The sequence below is a fragment of the Moschus berezovskii genome, chromosome 15, assembly GCF_049115385.1.
Source record: "Moschus berezovskii isolate FMDL1 chromosome 15, NW_MosBer_1.0, whole genome shotgun sequence".
NCBI classification, from domain to species: Eukaryota; Metazoa; Chordata; class Mammalia; order Artiodactyla; family Moschidae; genus Moschus; species Moschus berezovskii.
In genome coordinates this window covers 31,292,278-31,317,288 of record NC_142474.1, presented here as the reverse complement: position 1 = coordinate 31,317,288, position 25,011 = coordinate 31,292,278, and the positions used below count along the sequence as shown (strand labels likewise).

Here is a 25,011-nt window from a genome sequence, read left to right as displayed (position 1 = left end):
TCCATGTACAATGGGCCTTGCCAGGCCGACTTCTGATTTGCCCTTTTATAGCTCATCCTTCCCTCCTTTCAACTTAGTCCACATTCCTGCCAGCTGTCCCCCTAGAGCGCCTCTCACAGGCTGCAGTCAAGTATCACCAGCTGTGCTGTGCCCGGCTTCTCCTCCCTTAGTCTGGGCACCACTGTGGAAAGAGGCCAAGTCTCTGGGCTCCCGCGATGTACCTCACACACACTGAGAGATCAATAACTGGGTGAAATGAATCAAGATGAGAGCTTGAAAGGTGAAAAGGTGTAAAACAGAGAAACAACAAAACGTTCTAGTATAGGGCCTGCAGAATATGTAGATTAAGACAACTAAGTAAGCATCCAGAATTTGTGAGTCCGTGAGGAAGGCCACTGGTTAAATACCACTGAAAGCCAAGTTCAAGTTGAAAATAAACTGATGTTCTATTGGGACCCTAAGCTCTCCTTGACAGTTTATTTATGCCATAAAAAGCCCTACCCAACACGATCCCAATTAATCAAAGCTCTCGAGTAAGGGTTGCTTCTATCTCCTGGGGCTGGTATCTAAAATCCCCACTGCACACAGAAGGAAAGCAGTCTGCCGGTAGCAAAAGAAAATAAAAATCTGCGAGGCTGTCCCAAGACAATCAAGAGAACAGAAAGGAAGTAGAGGGTCCCTGGCAGCTGAGACATAGGGGAGGCACCAGTAGAAATAAGCAGTGCCACAAGTACTGGTTAGTGCAGAATCTAAAATATATAGGAGCCATTAGTCTTTGAGCAAAATATTACACCCATTTAACAACCAAGAGAAACAGCAGAGCTCAGACATAAGCCACCTGTCTCATAGTGCAGCACAGCTTTGTGAAGGAAAGCAGACTTGATCCAGAATGCCAAGGCTTTGAGCCTGACTTGACTATCTGCTTAGCTGCTTTATATCGGGCAATTTCACTAACCTCAGTGCCTCAACTGTCCTACCTGGAAAACAGGGATAATTACAGCATACACTTCAAAAGGTAGTTGTGAGGACTAAATCAGTTAGTTGGTATAAAGCCTTCAGAACAGCTCTGGGCACACAGCAATCAGTGAGGTTTAGCGTTTTGTTGAACAGGGTGAAACTGGTACTAACAACTTCTGACAATACCAATGTTCTACTGTATCCCATTTACTTCCAGGGCCCCTGCTGCTGGTAAGTCACTTCAGTCGTGTCCAACTCTGTGCGACCCCATAGATGGCAGCCCACCAGGCTCTCCCGTCCCTGGGATTCTCCAGGCAAGAACACTGGAGTGGGTTGCCATTTCCTTCTCTAATGCATGAAAGTGAAATCGCTCAGTCGTGTCCGACTCTTAGCGACCCCATGGACTGCAGCCCACCAGGCTCCTCCATCCATGGGATTTTCCAGGCAAAAGTACTGGAGTGGGGTGCCTCTGCCTTCCCCGCCAGGGCCCCTAATGCTGCCTTTTTATCTATGTCAGGGTAGCCAAAGATTACCAGTCAGCTCTCTGCCTCTACCTGGGGGATTCTCTACACTCCGAGGCCCCAAAACTGCAGTAGAGAATTCAGAGTTGCTTTCTAGGGGCCTGGAAGGGGGCAACCCAGCTCTGAACCCAAGGTTTCCCTGGGTTCTCAATGGCTGAGAGGAGTCTGCAGGCCGACAACATATCCACTGAAATCCTGGGCCCTCCCCACTCTGGCTCCCCCCTCCGCTTACTGAGATCCACCTCCTTCCCCAGCTTCCTCAGGCCTCTCTGCTCCCAGAGGGAACCTCTACTATTTTCCAGGAAACCCACCACTTGTGACCTTTCACCTTTCACCCATAAGGGTAAAATCTTATGGGGAAATCTTCTGCATGCCTTGTGGAGGAAACTGTGCATAGCTTCTTCTAGAACAATATGTGGCTCACAGTCATCACTAGGCAGACAAGACTACCTCCCAGGGGCCAAGATTCCCACCCACCTGAAGACCCTCAAGCTATCTGAGTACAATAAACATCAAATAATCGGTCAAACGGAACAAGTTTTACCAAGCTGGGATAAGCTAGATTTCTAGCTTTTCCAAACTTCTAATTATTCAGTTTTATGAACCTTGAGGGTTTGTCCTGGATTTTCTTTTTGGTCCTTTTTGTTGCTATTTCTTAGAAGGATCAGTGTGTACCTTAGAGAGAGCATCAGAATTTCTGAGTTTGACAGTAAGCTCTGGCTCGCCTGACATCTTTTAAGTGGCAGTAACCTTGAATTTAGTTTTAGGTGCAAAAGACAGGGTGCTTTGGCAATAAAAACAAGGGGATAAAAAGCAAACTGTAAACTCCTTTTTAATGAAAAGTTCTTAAAAGTTAAACAAAGCCATCAACCATCAACCAAATAATTTGTTTAAAAAAAAAGCCTGACAGGCTGGTTTGAATACTACCACTAACTCATTTGGGGTAAGTCCTGTCTCTTTTCCGGGGTTCAGTTTCCTCCCCTGTGAAACAGAAGGCCTGATGAGACATCCATCTAAGAGGGCTCACTACTGACTGTCAAACTTCTGTTCTCTATATAATGCTCTGGGTAGGACCTTTTGGTCTATGTTCAGAGAGAAAGGAAGGACATAAAACACAGAAGTCTACCAAAGTTGGACAAGATTAAGAACTGTATTAAGAAGTCCTCCGCCCTTTTTCTGACACTGGTTTATTCATACATAACTTTTAAAAACTATAGAAATGTCTTCGGGTAGAGTTGACACTGAAGTGGCGCTTGGGGACAGGGACGAACCAGTCTCTATTCAGCCAAATTATGAAATAAAATGCACTTTCTCTCTACCTATCCATGTGTTCTCAGGCTCCCTTCTTTCAAATCCCACCTTCCCAGCTAACTCCTGGTTCTCCTTCTTGCTAATCTGCACAACACAGTACAAAGCTGTTGTTAATGAACCAACCTGTCTTTTCCTCCCAAGACCCTGATTAGCATTTGAGTTTTCTATAGCTCCTCAAACTTTTCAAATTAAGTTCCCTTGGGGCTAAGAGTTGTGCCTTATTTCTTTTCCCCTCTGCAAATACCACTATACAGACCTCAGTAAGTTTGTGGGTTTGGTTCATTGAGACTTTAAGGCAGATTAACACTTTTTAGTCTGTTATTTATTCTAAATTACAGGAGACTGGTTAAGAGGTGACCGCAAAGGACATTCTGTTTACAGACAGAGCTGAACCAGATTATCTGCAAACTGAAGGAATCTGCCCCAGGGTATATCAGGACTGTTAAATTTTGGAAGTTGAAGTCAGGGAAACTTAATTTGGGGTAAACTGGATACTTATTGTTCTCCACTTTAATACTGACAGTAAAAAACAAGCTTATTAACTGCTTGTTAAATTAACACTCTGAGCATCAGCCTATAAGCAGAGGCAACATACACTGCCTTTACTGTTCTTTCCCTGGGCCCAGAACATTAACTGACCCGTAGCAGAGGCTCATATATTTAACACTTCAAATAACTGAAAAGGATGTATTAAGTGTGTGGCCTAAAGCAAAATATTTCATTTCTTTTAGGTCTCAGTTTTAGTCACAAAGGGAGGAAGAAAATATCACTGTTTCTGTCAGCTTGGTCCTGCAGACAACACAGGAAAGAGAAAAGCGTCCCACAGTCCAGTTCGGGAAACTTGTACAGGAACTTTGTGAATCTTGAAGGGGATGACACTGGAAGGTTCACAATGTAGCCTGAATTTATTGAAGCACAGCAACCCTATGACAGAGGAGCCCTCACTATGAATAAAGGGCTGCTCCCCACAGGTTTGAAACAACTTGTCCCATGTTTCATGCAGTCAGCTTAGACAAACCACGCCTAAAAGCAAATCCAAACCCCAAAGCCTGTGCTAGGCTGCCACTGTTTACTGTGGAGTCGACAAATTCTTCAAGTGAGGAAAAAAAAAACAGTACATGTAGGGAGACAAAGCCAAGACTTCCAACCCAGGTTGAAGTTTCAAGACTGACATAGGGGACCCTTTGGCAAAGCAAACTGCTACATCCCAAGGAGTGGTGTAGGATGAAGTCCAGACCATTCATTAACCACAGAGAAGACAGTCTAAGTGAACTGGAGAGCTTGCAGAATACAGGGAAACTGGAAAAATCTCCTGGAAAGTCTTTTCAAAACAAATATATTCACTGTGGAGAGAGGGTGGGCTTTTCAGGACAGATGGGGCAGAGATGGGCATAAAAAGTAGAAGACTATTTTGAAAAAGGACCCCAGGTAATATTGAGCATGTTCTCAATTTGCTATCAAACTGATCTGAAGTGGGTCAAGGAGTTCTCTTGAGATGGGCCTGCAGAATCTTGAGATTAGGCAAAAGCTCCAAATAAAATGCACTAGCTGATCCCAACCCCAGCCCAGATCCTACCCATCCTTACTAAGATCAGATCGAGTTCATCTTCAGGGAAGAAGAGGACATTGTTACCCCTCTTAAAAGGATTGAGACCCTGAATCAAGACAAATCTGGGATCATATCCCTCAAGCTATGAAAAATTGTAAAGAAAACAGGAGGACAACCCTACTTCTCTTACAAGCTGATTAACCTTCATCAACTTACCTTCAAGTTCATCTCTAATCCTTAGTTTCTCTGTTTATAGCAAGAGGAGAGGATTTACTTTTAAAGTTATTACCTCCAGTCACTGTAAGAGATCTAGGGCAGAGCTGGGGCTCAGATTAGCAACCTCTCCCCTGAGAACACTCCTCAGGCCTTCCTAGCCCACTGGCTAGGAACAGACCCTGGGCTACTTGTAGTCTGAACAAGACACGTGAGCACTCAGGATGCACACACCCCCTGCTGCTAAATCACTTCAGTTGTGTCCGCCTCTGTGTGACCCCACACACACCCCCTACCTGCAGTTAAAACCCCAAAACCAGGACTTGCCCTCCCCAGGACTGCAAAACCCCTTTGCCTCACTGAACCCTACCTTTTCTAAAAAATAAAACCACTTACAAGTTAGCCTCAGAAAGTTAAGAACGTGTAAAACAAGAGGAAAAAGATATTCGATGTTGTCGTGTGACAGTTCTGGCCCACCAGTGGGGTTATTATGCTGCAAGTCTCAAGAAGACCTAGCCTAAAAACCACCAGTTAGCTTGAGTGCCCTGGGAAGAGAGCTGGAGGCCTCAGAGGAAAAAGACGAACCAGTCTGCAGGTTGGAGCCCGACGGTTCGGGGATTTTTGGAACCAGACAAGGAGTGGGTGTGGGTGGGTCCCGCTGAGTTTTTTTTCTTTTTGTTTGCTTTCGGAGGGAAAGAGAAGGGGCCCAAGTCTGTGAGGGGCCCGGTAGTTCTTCCACTAACTCTGAACCCAACCCCCTCCACTTCCAAATCCGACCTTCAAAGTGCTAGACATTTCATAATAATGGCTCACACTTAAGGAGCACTACTACCACAATGGTTAGCACTTAATGAGCCCTTGTTATGAAAATACCAGCTAACTTTAGGGCCGGGAACTGATTCCGGATCAGGAGAGGGGAGGGCGGACCTTTTGCCTCGCGCAGAAAGGAGGGTGTGTCGGGTCCAGGGTGACAGGACTGGGACCAGGATCTAGGGGTCCAGGGGTCAGTTTGGGTCTGGCCACCAGACTCGTGGGCCCAGACCCGGCGTGGCCGGGGCGGCCCTAGGCGTTCCTACCTTTGAGCGAGGTCTCCACCAGGCGCAGGTAAAGCTGCGAGCTCTTGTTGCCGTGGCTCATGCGCTGGGCGAGCCCGTTGCGCTGCAGGACGCACTCTTCAAACTGCACGACATTCTGGTGGCGCCGCTTGAGGCTGGTCAGGGCCCAGAATTCGGCCAGCGCCAGCTCCACGTTCTCGGGGGCGTCGCAGCGGATCTTCTTGACCGCCACCCGGGCCCCGCTGCGCCCGGCCACTGCCTCGTACACCACGCCGTAGCTGCCGCGCCCGATCTCCGCCAACAGGCTGTAGCGCGGCCGCGCCGACCCGCCGCCGCCCTCCGGCCGCCGCCGCGCCAGGTAGGCCTCGCCCGGGGCCTCGGCCGCCACCGGATCCATGGCCTGGGCCGCCGCCGCCGGCCTCAGCTTCGCGCTGAGCGCCCGCGGCACTGGGCTTCGCCTTTTCCGCTCGGGGCTTTGTGTACCTCTGCGAGCGCCGTCCTCCTCCCCCGTTTCCATGGCTGCGGGCGGCGGGGGGAGCAGCAACGGCGCTGCCCGGGACCCCCCTGCCTCATCCCTCCGTCCGGCCCCGGGACGCGGAAGAGCGGGACCTTGGATTGTGACCTGCGGGCGAAAAAAATCGGTTAAACGACCAGGCCGAGGCGGGGAGGCCTGGAGCGTAAGCCTCAGGGCGTCCCACCTCCTCCTCCGGCCGTTGCGGCCCCTTTAAGACGGAAGCCACGGCTGCAGAGCGAACGGGGGAGGGGAGGGGAAAGCGGGAAAGACGAAACCACGGGGCACTGGCTCAGAGGGGGGAGCCGGAGAAAGGAGCAAAAAGTCCCCGCCTTTTCAGTTAATTTATCGTGTAGCAATACGAAAAACAAGGACCCGCAGTTTCCATGACTGATGAAAATCGCCTTCAGAAGCAATTCGGACTGTGGAAATCTTTTTCCGCAGCCTGGTTCCCTCTGGGATGCCCCTCTCCGCGTCCCGCCCTGAGTTCTCCCGGGTGTAAACAGTCCATTGAATTAAGCCCGAGCAGAGCCCCGCGGACCGACCCAAGTCCCGCCGGACTGCGGGTGTAAGGGGTTGGCTTAAAAGTTCGGCGTCCCTGAGCGCGCCCAGCCTGGGGCTCAACTGCCCTCACAGACGCCCGAGGAGGCAGGCGTAGTCCCAGCTTCGGTGCTAGCTTTTACGCCGCGGACTGCGCGCTTACCTGGCCGGCGCCCTTCCACTTCCGGGCAGCGCGTTTCCCTCCTAAGGCCCCCGGCTGGGGATGGTCCGCCCCTGGACAGGGCTGCCTCGGGTACGGAGCCGCGCGGGAGGCCGCGGCCCGAGTCGGGCGTGCGACGGCGCCTGCTACTGCACGAGTGACAGCAGCAGTGCTCTTGGGGGACAGCTGGGCGTCCGGGCTCCCGCGGCTCTCCACGTGTTCGCGCCAGCTGAGCCCTTTACGTAACCTTTTTATATAAGCCGCATGTCCGGCCCCCAGTTGGGCCAGCGGAGGCTCCTGGTGGCCCATCCCCCGGAAGGCCGGCTGAGTGCTGCGCCGCCGGCGGCCTGCCAGGGTCGGCAGACCAGCCGCAGCCCGGCGCACCCACGCGGGGCGGGGGCCCAATCACAGGCGAGAACACCCAACCAACAAAAAATAGGCGCCAAATTCCCGCGGTTCGGCTGCGGCCTGGTCTCCGCAGCGGCCTGTGCACCGCAACCTCCTCTCTTCTTCGCCCGCGCTGCGAGAAGAGCTGCACGCAGTAGGCCCTAATAAATACTGATTGGTCGATTGGATTGGGCGGTTTAATTGATTCATGGGTCTTGCCTGGGAACCGCCCGGACTGGGTTGGACTCCATACCCTGTCTCCTATTAAACCTGTTGATCTTGGGCAAACAATTGCCTCCACTTGGAGCCTCAGTTTCCTCTTCTGCAAAATGGGTATACTGGCCCTTACCTCCCAGGATTGATAGCCCCAAATTAAATAAGTATATTTTATATAAAATGTTAATATGTAAATATTTAGATGTAAATAGAAAGTGGCTAACTGGGTGCAGGGCTGAGAGCGCTGAATGTAAGCTCCATTTAGGCAGGAATTTTAAAATATCTTGTTCACTGCTGCTACTGCTGCTGCTGCTACTAAGTCACCTCAGTCGTGTCCGACTCTGTGTGACCCCATAGACGGAAGCCCACCAGGCTCTGCCTTCCCTGGGATTCTCCAGGCAAGAACACTGGAGTGGGTTGCCATTTCCTTCTCCAATGTGTGAAAGTGAAAGTGAAGTCGCTCAGTCGTGTCCGACCCTTAGCGACCCCACGGACTGCAGCCTACCAGGGCCCTCCATCCATGGGATTTTCTAGGCAAGAGTACTGGAGTGGCTTGCCATTGCCTTCTCCGGATCTTGTTCACTAGTGGTGCCTAATAAGTGCTCTATATTTGTAAACTGAATCTACAGATATTTATGGAGTGCCTATAATGTGTGAAAGTGAAGTCGCTCAGTCGTGTCCGACTCTCTGCGACCCCATAGACTGTAGCCCACCAGGCTTCTCCATCCATGGAATTTTCCAGGCATGTGTACTGGAGTGGGTTGCCATTTTCTTCTCCAGAGGAGGGTCTTCCCGACCCAGGGATTGAACCCAGGTCTCCTGCATTGCAGGCAGATGCTTTACTATCTGAGCCACCAGGGAATCTCCCATAATGTGTGAGGTGCCCGTTTTTTAAGTTGCTTCCCAGAACCCGCCTGCCAATGCAAGAGACAAAAGAGATGCTGGTTTGATCCCTGGGTGGGGAAGATTTCGTTGAGGAGGGCGTGGCAACACACTCCAGTATTCTTGCCTGGAAAAGCCCATGGACAGAGGAGCGTGGTGGTCTAGGGACCATAGGGTCACAAAGAGTCCAACAAGACTGAAGCGACTTAGCACCGCTTTCTCACTGGGGAAAGAGCACTGAACAAGACAGTCTCTACCTTAGTTGAGGTTCTGTGCCTCATCAAATGATATGGGTGACTGCAAATTAGTTAACACACTTTCTTGTGACTCTCCTTATCTGTAAAATGGGAAGAGCAGTATGTGAGAATTCACTGAGTTTAGAAGGTTAAAGCACTTAGGACAGGGCCTTCGCACACATTAAATGTTAGCTATTATTAAATTAATACACAGAATCATTTTGACAATGTAAGTATGATAGATGAAAAAAATGAGGTAAAGAGTGCTGGGGGGCTGTGGACAGGCCACTTTTGTTGGTGTGATCAGTAAAATAAATTTTGGGGGTAAAATTTCAAATTTACATATAAATTGCAAGCATGGTAAAGATTCTTATACATTTTTAAACCAGAATAATAGTTTGCTATATTTTACTACATTTGCATTGTCGTATTCTCTTGTGTGTTTGTATATGTATTATATATAGACGTGGGTGTACTTTTCCCCCCACACCACTTTATGTTTCAGACATCATGCCCCTTTAATCCCAAATACTTCTGTGTGTATTTCCTAAGAACATGAATATTGTCTTGCAAAACCTTGGTACAACTATCAAAATCAAGAATTTTGACAATGGAACGATTTTTAATACATCTTCCATACTTAAATGTTGCCACTTGTCCCAATAATATAGCTATTCCCACGATCCAATCAGGATCACATATTTACAATTAGTTGTCATGCCTCTTAGGTGGTGGGTGGTTTAGTTGCTAAGTCGTATTAGACTCTGTAACCCACATGGATGTGAGAGTTGGACTGTGAAGAAAGCTGATCGCCGAAGAATTGATACTTTTGAACTGTGGTGCTGGAGAAAACTCTTGAGAGTCCCTTGGACTGCAGGGAGATCCAGCCAGTCCATTCTAAAGGAGATCAGTCCTGGGTGTTCATTGGAAGGACTGATGCTAAAGCTGAAACTCCAATACTTTGGCCACCTCATGCGACGAGTTGACTCACTGGAAAAGACTCTGATGCTGGGAGGGATTGGGGGTGGGAGGAGACAGGGACGACAGAGAATGAGATGGCTAGGTGGCATCACCAACTCGATGGACATGAGTTTGAGTGAACTCCGGGAGTTGGTGATGGACAGGGAGGCCTGGCGTGCTGTGATTCATGGGGTCGCGGAGAGTCGGACACGACTGAGCGACTGAACTGAACTGAACCCGCATGGACTGTAGCCTACCAGGCTCTTCCATCCATGGAATTTCCCAGGCAAGAATACTGGAATAGGTGTCCATTTCCTCCTCCTGTGGATCTTCCCGACCCAGGGATCGGACCCAAGTCTGCTACATTGCTGGCAGATTACTGCTGAGCCACCAGGGATTCCCCATGCTGGCAGATTACCGCTGAGCCACCAGGGATTCCCCATGCCGCTTCAGTTTCTTCAGAAAAGCAGTTAATTACTCACCTTTTCTTTGTCTTTGTGACTTTAACTTTTTTGAAGAGTACTGGTGAGTTATTTCTAGATGTCCCTAAATTTAGATATGTCTGATATTTTCTCATGATTAGAATCAGGTTATGCATTTTTGGAAGGAATGGCACCAAAAGAAGTCGAGTCCTCCGTGGACTGCATCAGGAGGCACGCGACATTGTTTTATCGCAGTACTGATGATGTTCACTTTGATCACTTGGTGTCTGCCAAGGTACTCCACTGGAAAGTTACTGTTTTCCCCTTTTTAGTTATTAAGTATCTCATGGGAAGATACCCTGAGACTATCCTGTTCTGCCTCAGACCCTCACCCAGTTTTTTACCATTAATTGATGATTCTTGCCCAAATCAGTTTTTCCAATGGTTACAAAATGGTGGTTGGAGAGCCTCTAGTTTAGTTTGCTAGGGCTGCCGTAACAAAATACCACTGACTGGGTGGTTCAATAAATTTATTTTCTCACAGTTGTGGAGACTGGAAGTCCAAGATCAAAGTGTTGGCATTTTGGCTTCTCCTGAAACCTCTGTCCTTAGTTTGTAGATGCTGCCTTCTGACTATAAGGCATAAGACCATCCCTCTGTGTTGGTTATCTTTTCCTCCTCTAGAAAGGACACAGTCATACTGCGTTCAGGCCTACCCTAACTGGATCATTTAGCTTAATCACCCCATTAAAGACTTTATCTCGAAATATTCTAAGGTACTGGGGGATTGTGAGTTCCATGGTGAAGTACAGGGAAACCTGGCATGCTGCAGTCCATGGGGTTGCAAAGAGTTGGACACGACTGAATGACTGAACAACAAAGGTACTGGGAGACTGTAAATTCCACATATGAGTTTGGCAAGGGTGTGGAGGGGAGAGTGACACAATTAAGTCTTTAACAGTGACATAAACTGGAACCTCAAGGTAGCTGTGCTAGTGGAAAGGCATTTCAGGAAGAGGGAATGAGTACAGAAGCTGTGAGACAGGAACATCAGTTAAGTTCAGTTCAGTCGCTCAGTTGTGTCTGACTCTGCGACCCCATGAATCACAGCACGCCAGGCCTCCCTGTCCATCACCAACTCCCGCAGTTCACTCAAACTCATGTCCATCGAGTCAGTGATTCCATCCAGCCATCTCATCCTCTGTTGTCCCCTTCTCCTCCCACCCCCAATCCCTCCCAGCATCAGAGTCTTTTCCAGTGAGTCAACTCTTCGCGTGAGGTGGCCAAAAACAGGAACATGATTGATGTCAAATGTAAGCCGGTGGGTGAAAATGTGAAATGGTACAACCATTTTGGAGAAAAAAGATTAGCAGTTTCTTATATTTACACTATAGCCCAGTAAGAATTCATTAATACACTTACATAAGAGTGTTTATAGTGGCTTTTTCTTTAAGAGTCCCAAATTGGAAAACAATGTTCAACAATATTTGAATGAATAACCAGATTGTTGTATTCTTGTACCAAGAAATGCTGTTCATTGGGTGAAAAAAAGGAATGAAATAGTGATACAACATGGCTGAATGAAAATAATTATGCCAAGTGAAAGAAGTCAGGTACAAAAGTGTATATACTGGATAATTCTATATATAATTCTTGAAAATGCAAACTAATTTATGGGGACTAAGAAAGCAGATTAGTAGCTGGGGTAGGGAGGAGGAGATGGAATATAAAGGGACTTGATAAACTTTTTGAGGGGGTGGATATGTTCATGACCATGAAATTATCTTACTATACTTTCAAGTGGGGAATATGTTAAAAAAAAAAAAACACTGTCTGCTTTAAATAAGTGCAGTTTTTGTACATCAACTTTACAGCTTTACCTAAATAAAGCTACTTTATAAATGGGGGCGGAGGGGAAGAGTACATACTGTGTAATTCCATTCATGTAAACGCAAGCTGCAATGATCTATGGCAGCTGAAATCATATCAGTGGTCATCTTTGGGTGGGAATTGACTGTTTAGGGGCAAAAGGGAATTTTCTGGGTGGTGGAGTTTTACTGTATGGAAATTATATTGCAGTAAAGTTGATTTAAAACATGAGAAAGCAAACCATACTGTGCCACCATGAATACCACACTTCTTTTTTATTAAATAATTTATTTAAAAAATTATTTTATTTTTGGCTGCACTGGTTCCTTGTTGCTACAGGCAGGCTCTCTCTAGTTGCAGTTCACAGGCTTCTCACTGCAGTGGCTTCCCTTGTTATGGAGCATGGGCTCTAGGGCATGCTGGCTTCAATAGTTGTAGCATGTGGGCTCAGTAGTTGTTGAGGCTGGGTTGCCCTGCAGCATGTGGAATCTTCCTGGACCAGGGACCGAACCTGAGTCCCCTGCATTGGCTGGCAAATTCTTAATCACTGGACCACCAGGAAAGTCCTACTTAGAGTTTCTAAGGGCAGACGGCTGCGTCGCGCTCAGGCACAGCTCTGGCTCCACTCCTGTCCTCACTGGCCTCATGTGCTGAACAAGCCCAGTGGAGTCTCCCTTCCTGTAGTCTTCCTACCTGAACTTTAGGAGAGATCAGATATGAAGCCCTGGGAGAACCATAATGAGTGTAAACTCTTTTTCAGGCTGTGAGAAGGGCCAGGCTACTTGAAAAATTGTTGATGGCTTGATATTTTTCCCGTGCACTTTGGTTTGTTTAAGTTACAGGAATAACCTATTCTTATTATTATGACCAATAGCCAATATTTATTAAAGTTTTCTGTCCAGCACAGAAATTAACAGAGAATTCTCATGCCCATCCTGTGAGGTAGTTACTATCATTAGCCCCATTTTACAGATGAAGAGACTGAGAGAGGAGTTTGATTAACTGGGATTTGAACTGACACCTCAGGCTCTTCACACCACCTTACCCTGCTCAGCCTCCCCACGGTAAGCATTTACTCGAACAATTATGGCAAACCTTCTTTCACACCTTTCTCTGTCAACAAACAGCCCTACCTCCAGTTCCCTGGAGTCTTGCACAGTGCCAGACATGACTCGAGCTCAATATTTAGTGACAGAAGAGATGAAGGAAAAGGGAGGCGAAGCAGGGAGGCTTTAAGTCCTTCCAGTAGAACCCTGCCTTTGAGGGGCTGACACAGAAAGTAAGACATAGTGAGATTATGTGATTCCAAATAACAGCCCTACAAAGGACAATAAAGCAGGTGAAGGAAGAGCAAAGGGTGGCGTAGGTTCTATGTTAGAATGGAGGGTTCAGGAAAGGAGTTGACTATTAAGCAGAGTCCTAGTGGAAGCGAAAGAATCAGCCAAATGGATACTGACTAGAAGAACATTCCATGTCAGGGGGAAGAGCAGGTGCAAAGGCCCTGAGATTGTAGCAGGTGCAGAGGCTGGTGTGACTGGAGCACAGGGAATAGAGAAGGGTAGTGGGAAGCAGAATGGCGACGCTACCTTCTCATCCCTGGTACTTCAGGGGGTGAGAATACCCAAGGGGCAGCCGACCCTGGGTTGGTGGGAAGAGAAAAGCATTAGGCTCTGGCCTGAGAGGGAAACGTTGGGTGAGTGGAGAAGTGTAGAAGGGATGGAAGCTGACAGAAGGCTGAAGCTGCTCCAGTGGGCTGTGTGAGAGGGCAGTGAGAATGAGAAAGCCTGGGGGTTGAGGGTTGGGGGCAGGAGGTGGCAGGGGGCCATGGTGGAGAATTATCTGAAATAACAATTTTAATAGGGCAGCTCAGGGGGGTTTCTAAGGGGGGAGAAGCTGATACAGGGTATGGGAGGAGACCCTGGAGGCGCTGAAGGACAGAAGCTGGAGGTGGATGCCTCAGGTAGAGAGTGTATTCTGAGCCAAGGACACTGGGAAGAGCTGGGGGAAGGCTATGCTGTTGGCGTGAATTCCCCTCCCTTGACAGAACTGTATTTCTGAGGCCCCAGGAGCTCTGTCTCCAAGAAAAACTGGAGCCTGTCATGCTTTCTAACTAGCCTCTCGCAACCACTGGGAAAGACCGTTGACTCCATTTTATGAATGGGAAGACACAGCCTCAGAAGCTGTCACATCACAAACAAGCTGAATGGCTGAAATCTGATCCCCAGCAGCCTTGTGTTTTGGTATCCAAACTCAGTTAGTTAGTTAGTTCAGTTGCTCAGTCCTGTCCAACTCTTTGACACCCCATGGACTGCAGCATACCAGGCTTCCCTGTCCATCACCAACTCCCGGAATTTACTCAAACTATGTCCATCGAGTCTGTGATGCCATCCAACCATCTCATCCTCTGCCATCCCCTTCTCCTCCTGCCTTCAATCTTTCCCAGCATCAGGGTCTTTTCTAATGAGTCGGCTCTTCGCATTAGGTAGCCCAAGTATTGGAACTTCAGCTTCAGCATCAGTCCTTCCAATGAATATTCAGGGTTGATTTCCTTCAGGATTGACTGGTGTGATCTGCTTGCAGTCCAAGGGACTCTCAAGAGTCCCTTCTCTAACACCACACTTCAAAAGCATCAATTCTTTGGCGCTCAGCTTTCCTTATAGTCCAACTCTCACATCCATACAAGACTACTGGAAAAACCGTGGCTTTGACTAAGCAGACCTTTGTAGGCAGAGTAATGTCTCTGCTTTTTAATATGCTGTCTAGGTTGGTCAAAGCTTTTCTTCCAAAGAGCAAGAGTCTTTTAATTTCATGGCTGCAGTCACCATTGCAGTGATTTTGGAGCCCAAGAAAATAAAGTCTTTCACTGTTTCCATCTAAACTCTTAACTGTTATGCAAACCAAGGTTCTCCAGCGTGAGTGCACCTCAGGATCACCTAGATTGCTGGGCCCCACCCCTAGAGCCACTAACCAGTGAGCCCTAGATTGGGCTTGATTATTTACATCTCACTGGTCCCAGGTGATGCTGATGTTGATGTTGCTGGTCCAGGAACCACACGTTGAAAACTAATGCACACACTATGCTGCCCCTGGACTGAGCACAACAATGATGCAGTTGTCGAGGTTGGAGTTCTGGCAAAGAATTTGAGGATGGATTGGAGCTATTACATTGAAAACTTAAGCAAATAAGTCACGAGGTGATTATTAAAGCCAAGAAAATAAAAACAATTTTTAAGAAAAACATTGTAATCATCATAAACTATAACACTGAGCTGGAAATAATATTACATTGTCATTATAATGAAAAACAGTACATTGATTTAACCAGAAATTATGATATAATTATTTGGGGAAAATTGGAGTGGGAGCATGTGTATGTGTGAGTGTGCACACGCGCGCGCGTGTGTGTGTGTGTGTGTGTGCATGGAGATAAAGAGAAAAACTGTATCTTTATTCTTTATAGCTGTAAGAAATAGAAAAAGTCTAAAAATTTAAAATCTGAACGTGACATCATAATCAGGTGTAAAGAAGTAAGCAGGGACTTCCCAGGTGGCAGGTGAATACCCTGCAATGCAGGGGACTTGGGTTCGATCCCTAGTCAGGGAACTAAGATCCCACAGGCCACGGGGCAACTAAGCTGAGCACTGAAACTATGGAGCCCGTGCACCTCAACCAAAGCTACTGCCCCCAAGCACCACAACTAAGACCTTGTGCAGCTCCTCGCCTCCAGAAAGTAACCACAGAAGGAGTTTTTGCTTCATAGGATGGGTCTCAGTGGCGAGAAAGGGACTTTTGTTTTAAGCCTTGTAGTACTATCTAACTTGTAGCAGTAACTGACTCTTAAACATTGTATATATTTACTACCAAGATTAAAATTGAAATTAAAAATAAAAGTGGATTTAGCCACCGTTGAAACAGCCTGTCAGCTTGGTGGCGCTGTTCAGCTTCTGGCCACAATACCCACCTCTTGTCCTTGAATTGCCTAGAAGCATCTGGAGGGCTACAAGCAGTAAGTATCCAAATCACACCCTGGGGACGCTACACTGGAGACTTTACATCCAGTGAGACTCAACAGAGGAGGCCTCTTGTCTGTTTATTGAGGATCTGAGTCAGAAAACAAAGATGGAAGCAGATACAGCCACTCTGTTTCCCAAACTTAATGGATTGTTCTCATTTCAAATGTTCTTCCTGTCAGTCACTTCAGTGCTCAGAATTTCCACCTCTCTCTTCTGGGAATGGCATAGAAATTCTTTGTTCAGCTCTCATCTGAGTATTTGCTGCAGAAAATTTGCTGTTAATTTCTCAGGAGTTGTTTTTGATTCTTTGAAAGGTAAAGGAATACAATGAGCTAGCAGGGCAAAGTCCTTGATTCTATAACTACTATGGGACATTCAAAATAAACTATTGAGGAGTCTAGTTGAAATGTACATGACTGGAAAGCATCAAAGTACACAAAATGATCAAAGGGTGAAGCATACAGCCTTTTAGGAAGGGAATTTGAAAATTCATTGTTTATTAATATATTTAAACATTCATACACTTTGAACCAGGGATTTCATTTCTAGGATTTATACTATAGAAATGCATGTCCACGTGTGGAAGAGTACGTATGCTACAAGGATTTTTATTATGGTCATTTGTAATAGTAAAATATTAGAAATATTCAAGGGCCAGAGACAGGATTAGTAACATACAGCCACACATCTGAATATAAGGTAGCCCAAACTGAAGGAGTTATCTCTTGTATGCTGCCACAGAATAAGAATTCACAACAAATAGCTGAGCTATTTGAAGTCCTAAAAGATGATGCTGTGAAAGTGCTGCACTCAATATGCCAGCAAATTTGGAAAACGCAGCAGTGGCCACAGGACTGGAAAAGGTCAGTTTTCATTCCAATCCCAAAGAAAGGCAATGCCAAAGAATGTTCAAACTACTGCACAATTGCACTCATCTCACACACTCGCAAAGTAATGCTCAAAATTCTCCAAACTAGGCTTCAACAGTACATGAACTGAGAACTTCCAGATGTTCAAGCTGGATTTTGAAAAGGCAGAGGAACCAGAGATCAAACTGCCAACATCCAATGGATCATAGCAAAAGCAAGAGAGTTCCAGAAAAACATCTACTTCTGCTTTTATTGACTATGTCAAAGCCTTTGACTGTGTGGATTACAACAAACTGTGGAAGATTCTTCAAGAGACGGAAATACGAGACCACCTTCCCTGCCTCCTGAGAAACCTGTATGCAGGTCAGGAAGCAACAGTTAGAACTGGATGTGGAACAACAGACTGGTTCCAAATTGGGAAAGGAGTATGTCAAGGCTGTATATTGTCACCCTACTTATTTAACTTATATGCAGAGTATATCATACAAAATGCTGGGCTGGACAAAGCATAAGCCGGAATCAATACTGCTGGGAAAAATATCTATAACCTCAGATATGCAGATGACACCACCCTTATGGCAGAAAGTGAAGAGGAACTAAAGAGCCTCTTGATGAAAGTGAAAGAAGAGTGAAAAAGCTGGCTTAAAACTCAACATTCAGAAAACGAAGATCATGGCATCTGGTCCCATCACTTCATGCCAAATAAATGGGGGAACAATGGAAACAGTAAGAGACTTTATTTTCTTGGGCTCCAAAATCACTGCAGATGGTGACTGCAGCCATGAAATTAAAAGACACTTGCTCCTTGGAAGAAAAGCTATGACCAACCTAGACAACGTGTTAAAAAACAGACACATTACTTTGCCTACGAAGGTCCGTCTAATCAAAGCTATGGTTTTTCCAGTAGTCCTGTATGGATGTGAGAGTTGGACGATAAAGAAAATTGAGTGCTGAAGAGTTGATGCTTTTGAAATGTGGTATTGGAGAAGACTCTTGAGAGTCCCTTGGACTGCAAGAAGATCCAAGCAGTCAATCCTAAAGGAAATCAACCCTGAATATTCACTGGAAGGACTGATGGTGAAGCTGAAGCTCCAATACTTGGGCTACCTGATGTGAAGAACTGACTCACCTGATGCTGGGAAAGATTGAAGGCAGGAGGAGGAGGAGGCTACAGAGGATGAGATGGTTAGATAGCATCACCAACTCGATGGACATGAGTTTGAGTAAGCTCTGGGAGTTGATGATAGACAGGGAGGCCTGATGTGCTGCAGTCCATGGGGTTGCAAAGAGTTGGATAGCACTGAGCAGCTGAACTGAACATAGAAAGAAGAAAAGTCAGTCAGTCGTGTCTGACTCTTTGCGACCCCTTGCACTATACAGTCCATGGAATTCTCCAGGCCAGAATACTTGAGTGGGTAGCCTTTCCCTTCTCCAGGGGATCTTCCCATCCCAGGGATAGAACCCAGGTCTCCCTCATTGCAGGCAGATTCTTTACCAACTGAGCTATCAGGGAACTGAACATATTGTTACATAAAATGCAAATATAAACTGGAAACTAGCATGACCTCAAATTTTGTTGAAATATGTATACATAGCTGCTAACCTTCGCTGAGTTGTTTCTCTGTATTTGGGACTATCCTAGGTGCTATAAATAAATAATAAATAAATAAATACTAATTTATTCCAATACACCTATAGGTTTTTTTCATTATTATCTCCATTTCCCATAGAAACTGAGGCTCAAAGAGGTTAGGTTACTTTCTCAAAGCCAGAGCATTAGGAAGTGGTGGAGCTTGGTTTCAAACTGAGGTATATCTGATTCCAAAGCTGGTGGTACTTATATGTACTCATGTTAGTTTCTACATACGTAAAGGAAACATTTGGATAAATAATACTCTACATGCCAAAAAGAATTCTCTCTAGGTGATTCTTTCAACATTTCTGTATTATTTGAATTTTTTGTGTATTTAATGTTTCGTATGAGCTTTTAAGTATTTTTGTAGATATAAAAAGAAATAAAATTCATTTTACGAGAATGTGCAATAATGTAGACTGCACTTCCTTGCTCACTTGCTTAGTGAATATTGATTGAGCTCCTACTGTCTGCTGGATTAGGAGAGGAGATGAATGAAACCCAGTTCCTGTCATAGAGGAACATAGGATCTCGTGAGGACCAGAAAGAAGCTCTGAGTCCTCAGTCTTTTCCGGCTGTATTGCACTGTGACTTTCCTGGAGATTTTGGTAGGTCAGAGAGAAGTGAGGTTGCGGCGTTGGTATCAACATTCAAAGTGTTGCCTCTTTCAACTTTTGGTACTAGGTACTGTGCAGAGACCTGAACATAGTAACACTTTCAGGATCTCATTATGAATAAGGCACACTTTCTGCTGGCAAAATCTGGTATTGTGAGGAAAACTGCTATTTTTCTAAATAGTTACAGTTCCCCACTGGTGAAGATAATAATAAAGAAGGCAATGGCACCCCACTCCAGTACTCTTGCCTGGAAAATCCCATGGATGGAGGAGCCTGGTGGGCTGCAGTCCATGGGTCGCGAAGAGTCGGACACGACTGAGCGACTTCACTTTCACTTTTCACTTTCATGCATTGGAGAAGGAAATGGCAACCCACTCCAGTGTTCTTGCCTGGAGAATCCCAGGGACGGGGGAGCCTGGTGGGCTGCCATCTGTGGGGTCGCACAGAGTCTGATACGACTGAAAGGACTCAGAGGCAGCAGCAGCAACACTTAAGAAGTACTGACTAGACACTGGTTCGCATACATTTTTAGTTGTTTTTTTTAATTGTAGAAGTATAGTTGATTTACAGTGTTGTGCTAGTATCTGTTGCACAACACAGTGACTCAGTTATATATACATTCTTTTTTGTAGTCTTTTCCATTATGGTTTGTCCCAGGACACTGACTATAGTTCTCTGTAAGACCTATAGTTCCCAGTAGGACCCTGTTGTCCACCCATATTATATGTAATAACTTACACCTATACTCCATACTCCCCACACATTTCTTACGTATACTAATTTGTTGAATTCTTAACCCTCTGAGATCCTGTCTTTATCTCTATTTTACGGATGAGGAAACTGAGGCAGAGAGAGTTTAAGCAACTTGCCCAAGATCACACAACTAAGGAATTCCACTGAAGACCAGGAAATTCCAGTCCAGGTAAATGCTTAGAAGAGCACAACTAAAGAACCCAGTGTGTGGGAGAACAATCATGATAAAAAAAAATTGTATTAACAGCCCTAACAGTACCTGTCACAGCCACACAGAGCTGGGTGAGTTTGTAGAGCTTGTGAATACCTGTCTCCATGATCGGTGAGCCCCAGTATAAAATGATCCTCCCATTTTTCACAATGAGAAGTTTGCAAAAAAGAAAATATTTGGAGGCCCATCTTGAATGTATAAATTCTTAAAACTGTCGATGAAATTATCAAATGTCTATGTATAATACTTATTATTTTAGGTATGTACATGTTTCAAATAGTTAATATATTTAAATGTTATTTAAATATATCACATATTAATGGCTAATATAGTAATTTAGAAATACTGTTTTTCCCCCTAATCTGACACTTTACAAAACATCTTTATTCAATCTCATCCTGTGCATCTTTGACCTCATATCTTTATCACCCCTGGAACAGGAAATGGCAACCCACTCCAGTAGTCTTACCTGGAAAATTTCATGGGCAGATGGTTTCTGAATCACCCAACTCACTTTCTAGATGACATACATTTCACTCCTATATAATTGGTTTGTTATCCAGAACTTTCTGAGCTTTATATGATGTTGTCACTGAGATATTTTATAAAGTCCCAGTTCAGTTAATCTTAGGACAGTATTGTTTTTTTGTGTGTCCTATTGGTTTATATTTGTGATCACAACATCCTTTTTAAAGTCCTCTTTATGAGGCTTGCATCTTTACAAGGGGTATGAAATCAGCACCCAGTATAATGACTACATCTGTGTCAAAAACTTTTTTTAAACCCCTTCCTTCAGGTGACTTCTGTAAATTGGTCTTTTGCAAATAGTACTTTGTTGTTTTAAGTAATTGAATAGGGACTTCCTTGATGGTCCAATGGCTAAGACTCCGCTGGTCAGGGAAAGAGATCCCACCTGCCACAGCTGAGTTCACATGCTGCAGCTAAAGATTCTGCGTGCCACAACTGAGACCTGGTGAACAAACAAATACATAGAAAATAACTTTAAAAATACAGTAATTGAGATAGTCTGCTGCTGCTGCTGCTGCTGCTAAGTCGCTTCAGTCGTGTCCGACTCTGCGACCCCATAGACGGCAGCCTACCAGGTTCCTCCATCCATGGGATTTTCCAGGCAAGAGTACTGGAGTGGGGTGCCATTGCCTTCTCCTGAGATAGTCTAGGTAATGCAAAAGACTGTGAGGCTTTGTAAGAACTGAAATACAAGGCAATTCCCACTTTTCTCTGAGGGATAATGTATGGGGAAAACCACCCTGCCTTATATCCAGGTGTAGACCACACATTAACCTTATCTATTAAACTTGGGAAACTTGCCTGTACAGATCTGTATAGTGGGCCCTATCCTCAATTAACACATGAGTAATCTGAGACTCAGAGGTGAGGTGACTTGCCCGAGGCACCTCACAAATGGCAGAACTGGAACACAACTCAAACCAGAGTCTGTCTGATCCTCTCACTCACCCTGTCCCATTAAAGCCACCAGGAAAGTTTCTAAACCACTTTCCTAATTTAGATGGCTGGCCCTGGTAAGAATCTGGGGCTGTGTTGACAGAATACTAACACTGATTTATTTATTGTTCTCTTACTGCCTTATGTTTGTATAGCTGTGTGCAGTATTTCATAAAGAGAATGGCAAAGCAATTTGCAAATATAAAACCCAGATGCTTAATTTTAATTTCTGGGTTTCTGTTTCAAATTTAGTGCAAGGCAGGTTGTTTATACTGTAAGTAAATGCCCTAGTGTCTATAAAGATCCCTGGAAGCTGCTCTTAGGTCCTGAAATGGTTTATTTGCTTACATTTGTTTTGTTGTTGTAAAATAATCCCTTCAGGTATGAAGTGGGAAGAGTCAATGGTGCCTGGTTTAGGGGTGCAAGTTCCCCTCCGAGGCTGTGCTAGAGCTGTTTCCTCGAGGCTCATGAGAGCTGTTCGTGCACATCTCTCCCAAGCTCTGCTCAGTGACGTCAGGGTGGCAGCTGGAAATCAGCCAGGGGGAGTATTTACACCATGGGAATTGGTAAACCTTACAAAGGAAGTCCTTCCATTCCCCCTCTGCCCCTTCCCCAAATGATTTAACCTCCCTGTACCTTGTGAATAGTAAGAGTGCTTTCTTTCCAGGTTTTCTGAAGATTTAGTGAAATAAAACATGGCAATGCTTCTGTGTTTATTTATTTAGATAAATAATGCATATGCAGGGTTGAAATAATCAAACAAAAAAGGTTACAGTGAAAAGTAAGTTTCCTTCCCAACCTGGACTTCTTTTCCAATTCCTATCCTGAGAGGCAGACTGTTTCTTGAAATCCTTTCAGAAATGTACTCTGTATTTATAAGCATATAGTGGAAAAGGAAAGTGAAGTCGCTCAGTTGTGTCCAGTTGTTTGCAACCCCATGGACTGTAGCCTACCAGGTTCCTCCGTCCGTGGAATTTTCCAGGCAAGAGTACTGGAGTGGGTTGCCATTTCCTTCTCTAGGGGATCTTCCCGACCCAGGGATTGAACCCAGGTCTCCTGCATTGCAGGTCAATGCTTTGCCATCTGAGCCACCAGGGAAGCCCATAAGCATATAGACAGGTATACAAATGTAGATCTATAAGCCAGTTTAGAATAATCACAGATAGAGATAAAATATATGTCTCAGTGTGTGTGTTCTGCCCCTTGACACACACACTGAGACATATATTTTATCTCCGTGATTATTCTAAACTGGCTTCTAAGATCTGTTATTTTTAATTATTTTTTTATTTGGATCTTCATTGCTGCTCTGGCTTTTCTACAGTTTCATTGAGTAGGGGAGACTACTCTCTAATTGCATGCATGGGCTTCTAGTTGCGGTGGCTTCTCTTGTTTCAGCTCACGAGCTCTAGACCACAGGGTCAGTAGTTATGGCACACAGGCTTAGTTGCCGGATGGCTTATAGGGTCTTCCCATAGCAGGGATTGAACCCATGTCTCCTGCATTGAAAGGTGGATTCTTTACAACTGAGCCATCAGGGAAACCCTAACTTGTATTTTTAAGGGTTGCCATTATTCCATTTTTAGATGCACCATGAAGGTTATTTAACCAACCTTCTGTGGGTGATATTCAGATTGTTTCCCATCTCTTGCCAGTACAATGAGCATTAAATAACCTGTCTTTTGCACATAAACATGAGTGTATCTATATGCTCAGTTCCTGGAAATGGAATCATTGGGTCAAAGAGTATAGGCGTTTAGAATTCTGGTTTGATTGTCAACTGCCTTTCAAGGGTTGTACCGATTTTCTCTCCAACCTATGGGATAGGTGAGTGCTAATCCCTACAGCCTCGGGACATTGTCCAACTTTTTGATCTGTCTCATCTGGCAACCTGGGTACGTAAATGGTCCTCATTATTGTTATTGATGGAAAAACTTAGGTTTGGAAGTGGCGCTTGGGCACTGGAGTTCCATGAACTCTGCTTTGCAGGCTCTTTATCATCTTCTTGAGTGAAATTTCTCAGGAACATTAAGGATCAAGAGAATGAGAAGCTCTAGTGCTTTGGGAAGTTCTGGTACAGTTTGTTCCCTGTCACTGTAACAGAATCAGCTTTCTGAAATACAGACTTGCTCTTCTTGCTCTTCTCTCTAAACTTACCATGCTCCACATTTACCAAAGTTCTTGAAGCAGCAGTGCCAGCATCCCCTTGAACTGGTTGGAAATGAACATTTACAGACTCCTCTGCAAGCCACTCCAGTACTCTTGCCTAGAAAAATGCCATGGATGGAGGAGCCTGGTAGGTTGCAGTCCGTGGGGTCGCTAAGGGTCAGACACGACTGAGCGACTTCACTTTCACTTTTCACTTTCACACATTGGAGAAGGAAATGGCACGCCACTCCAGTGTTCTTGCCTGGAGAATCTCAGGGATGGGGGACCCTGGTGGGCTTCTGTCTTTGGGGTCACACAGAGTCGGACACGACTGAAGTGACGCAGCAGCAGCAGCAGCTGCATACCTACCAAATCAGACACTCTGGAAGAGGGGCTAAGCTCCAACAAGGGTGATGCTGCTGTGAGCTCAAGTTTGAAACCCCTGACTTAACAGAATGAAGTTGAGTCCAACTTGTGACTCAAACCTACCTTTCCTACTGTGTTTCCTTCTCTGTCCTACAACTTCTAAACACACCTAGTTATTGGCTTCTCAAACCTCCCTCCACTTTCACACCTCTGTGCTTGGGGCAGGAACCTCTAGTTGTCTTCCAATTTCTTATAGAGCAATAGAGGCTTGCATTTTAAAATTGCATTTCCCATCCTCCCTTGCAACTATGCTCTGGCAAACGGAAAGTAAAGTGTGCAACTTCCGAATTGTGCCTTCAGAAGGAGGGAGCATGCCGAGCCTTCTGCTTGTGCACTCCCACTGGCTGACTTGTTGGTTCTGAACCACAAAACAGATGAGGGCCAGACCTCAGGTGTTGGGGGCATCAGGAGGGATAGGTCTGGGTTCCTGACCCTGTGGGGTCACTATCAGGGTCAGAAGACCACTTAAGCCTAGACTGTGATGATAGAAAGAGCTAGACTTTCATTTTACTTATCCCACTGTTCCCTGAGGTCGGCTTGTTCACTGTTGACCATCTTCCCTAATACAATGATTTCTGGTGTGGCTTTCCTCCACCTTCCTGGCAACAGTCTTCTCTTTCCTTTCAAGGACACAATCTACCTCTCTCCCTGATCCGATGAGAGGTGATTTCTCCTCACCAGGAACTCATTTCACTTCAGAGTCCCTGTACCCAGCCAGTGTGCAGTCATTTCTCCACTAGAGCAGGGGCTTCTTGAAGTGGGGGCAAGTGTCATCATCCGAAACTATCCCACCATCTGATTGAGTGTCTGGCACAAAGCAGATACCAAAAAACACTTTTTAGAGGCAGTTTTAGGCCAGCCTCTGCCTTTTCTATGTTCCCTGATAAACTGTGCTTTGGTGAATACCTTGGATGAGACTGAGAACAATTGGCAGCCTGGTGACTAGAAGCTGTTTTCCTCTCCCAGAGCAGCTGTGTCCCGAGTGCACCGAGACCGACCACTGAGGGTGCTGGTGGTGGGTGGGGGTGACCTAGGGAGTCGGGGCACCAGGAGAAGAAAGGAGTCAAGAGAGAAGCGTTGACTGTGTC

The 25,011-nt window shown here is 45.6% G+C and overlaps 2 protein-coding genes across 6 annotated transcripts in view; one reads left to right on the top strand and one right to left on the bottom strand.

Annotated features, from left to right (window-relative positions):
* The window catches only part of STK35 (serine/threonine kinase 35), a 44,424-nt gene extending 37,147 nt beyond the window's left edge, over nucleotides 1-7,277 (bottom strand). Inside the window, exons 1-2 of the mRNA XM_055432779.2 lie at nucleotides 6,821-7,277; nucleotides 5,628-6,228 (exon numbers count right to left, since the gene is read on the bottom strand). Of these exons, the coding sequence (XP_055288754.1) occupies nucleotides 5,628-6,228; nucleotides 6,821-7,126 (907 nt within the window). The 5' untranslated portion in view covers nucleotides 7,127-7,277. The remainder of the gene's footprint in view (nucleotides 1-5,627; nucleotides 6,229-6,820) is intronic.
* The window catches only part of PDYN (prodynorphin), a 120,112-nt gene continuing 100,926 nt past the window's right edge, over nucleotides 5,826-25,011 (top strand). For all 5 annotated transcript variants that reach the window (XM_088843945.1, XM_088843943.1, XM_088843942.1 and 2 more), the window contains exon 1: nucleotides 5,826-5,964. The gene's annotated coding sequence lies outside the window, so the exon portion shown is untranslated. The remainder of the gene's footprint in view (nucleotides 5,965-25,011) is intronic.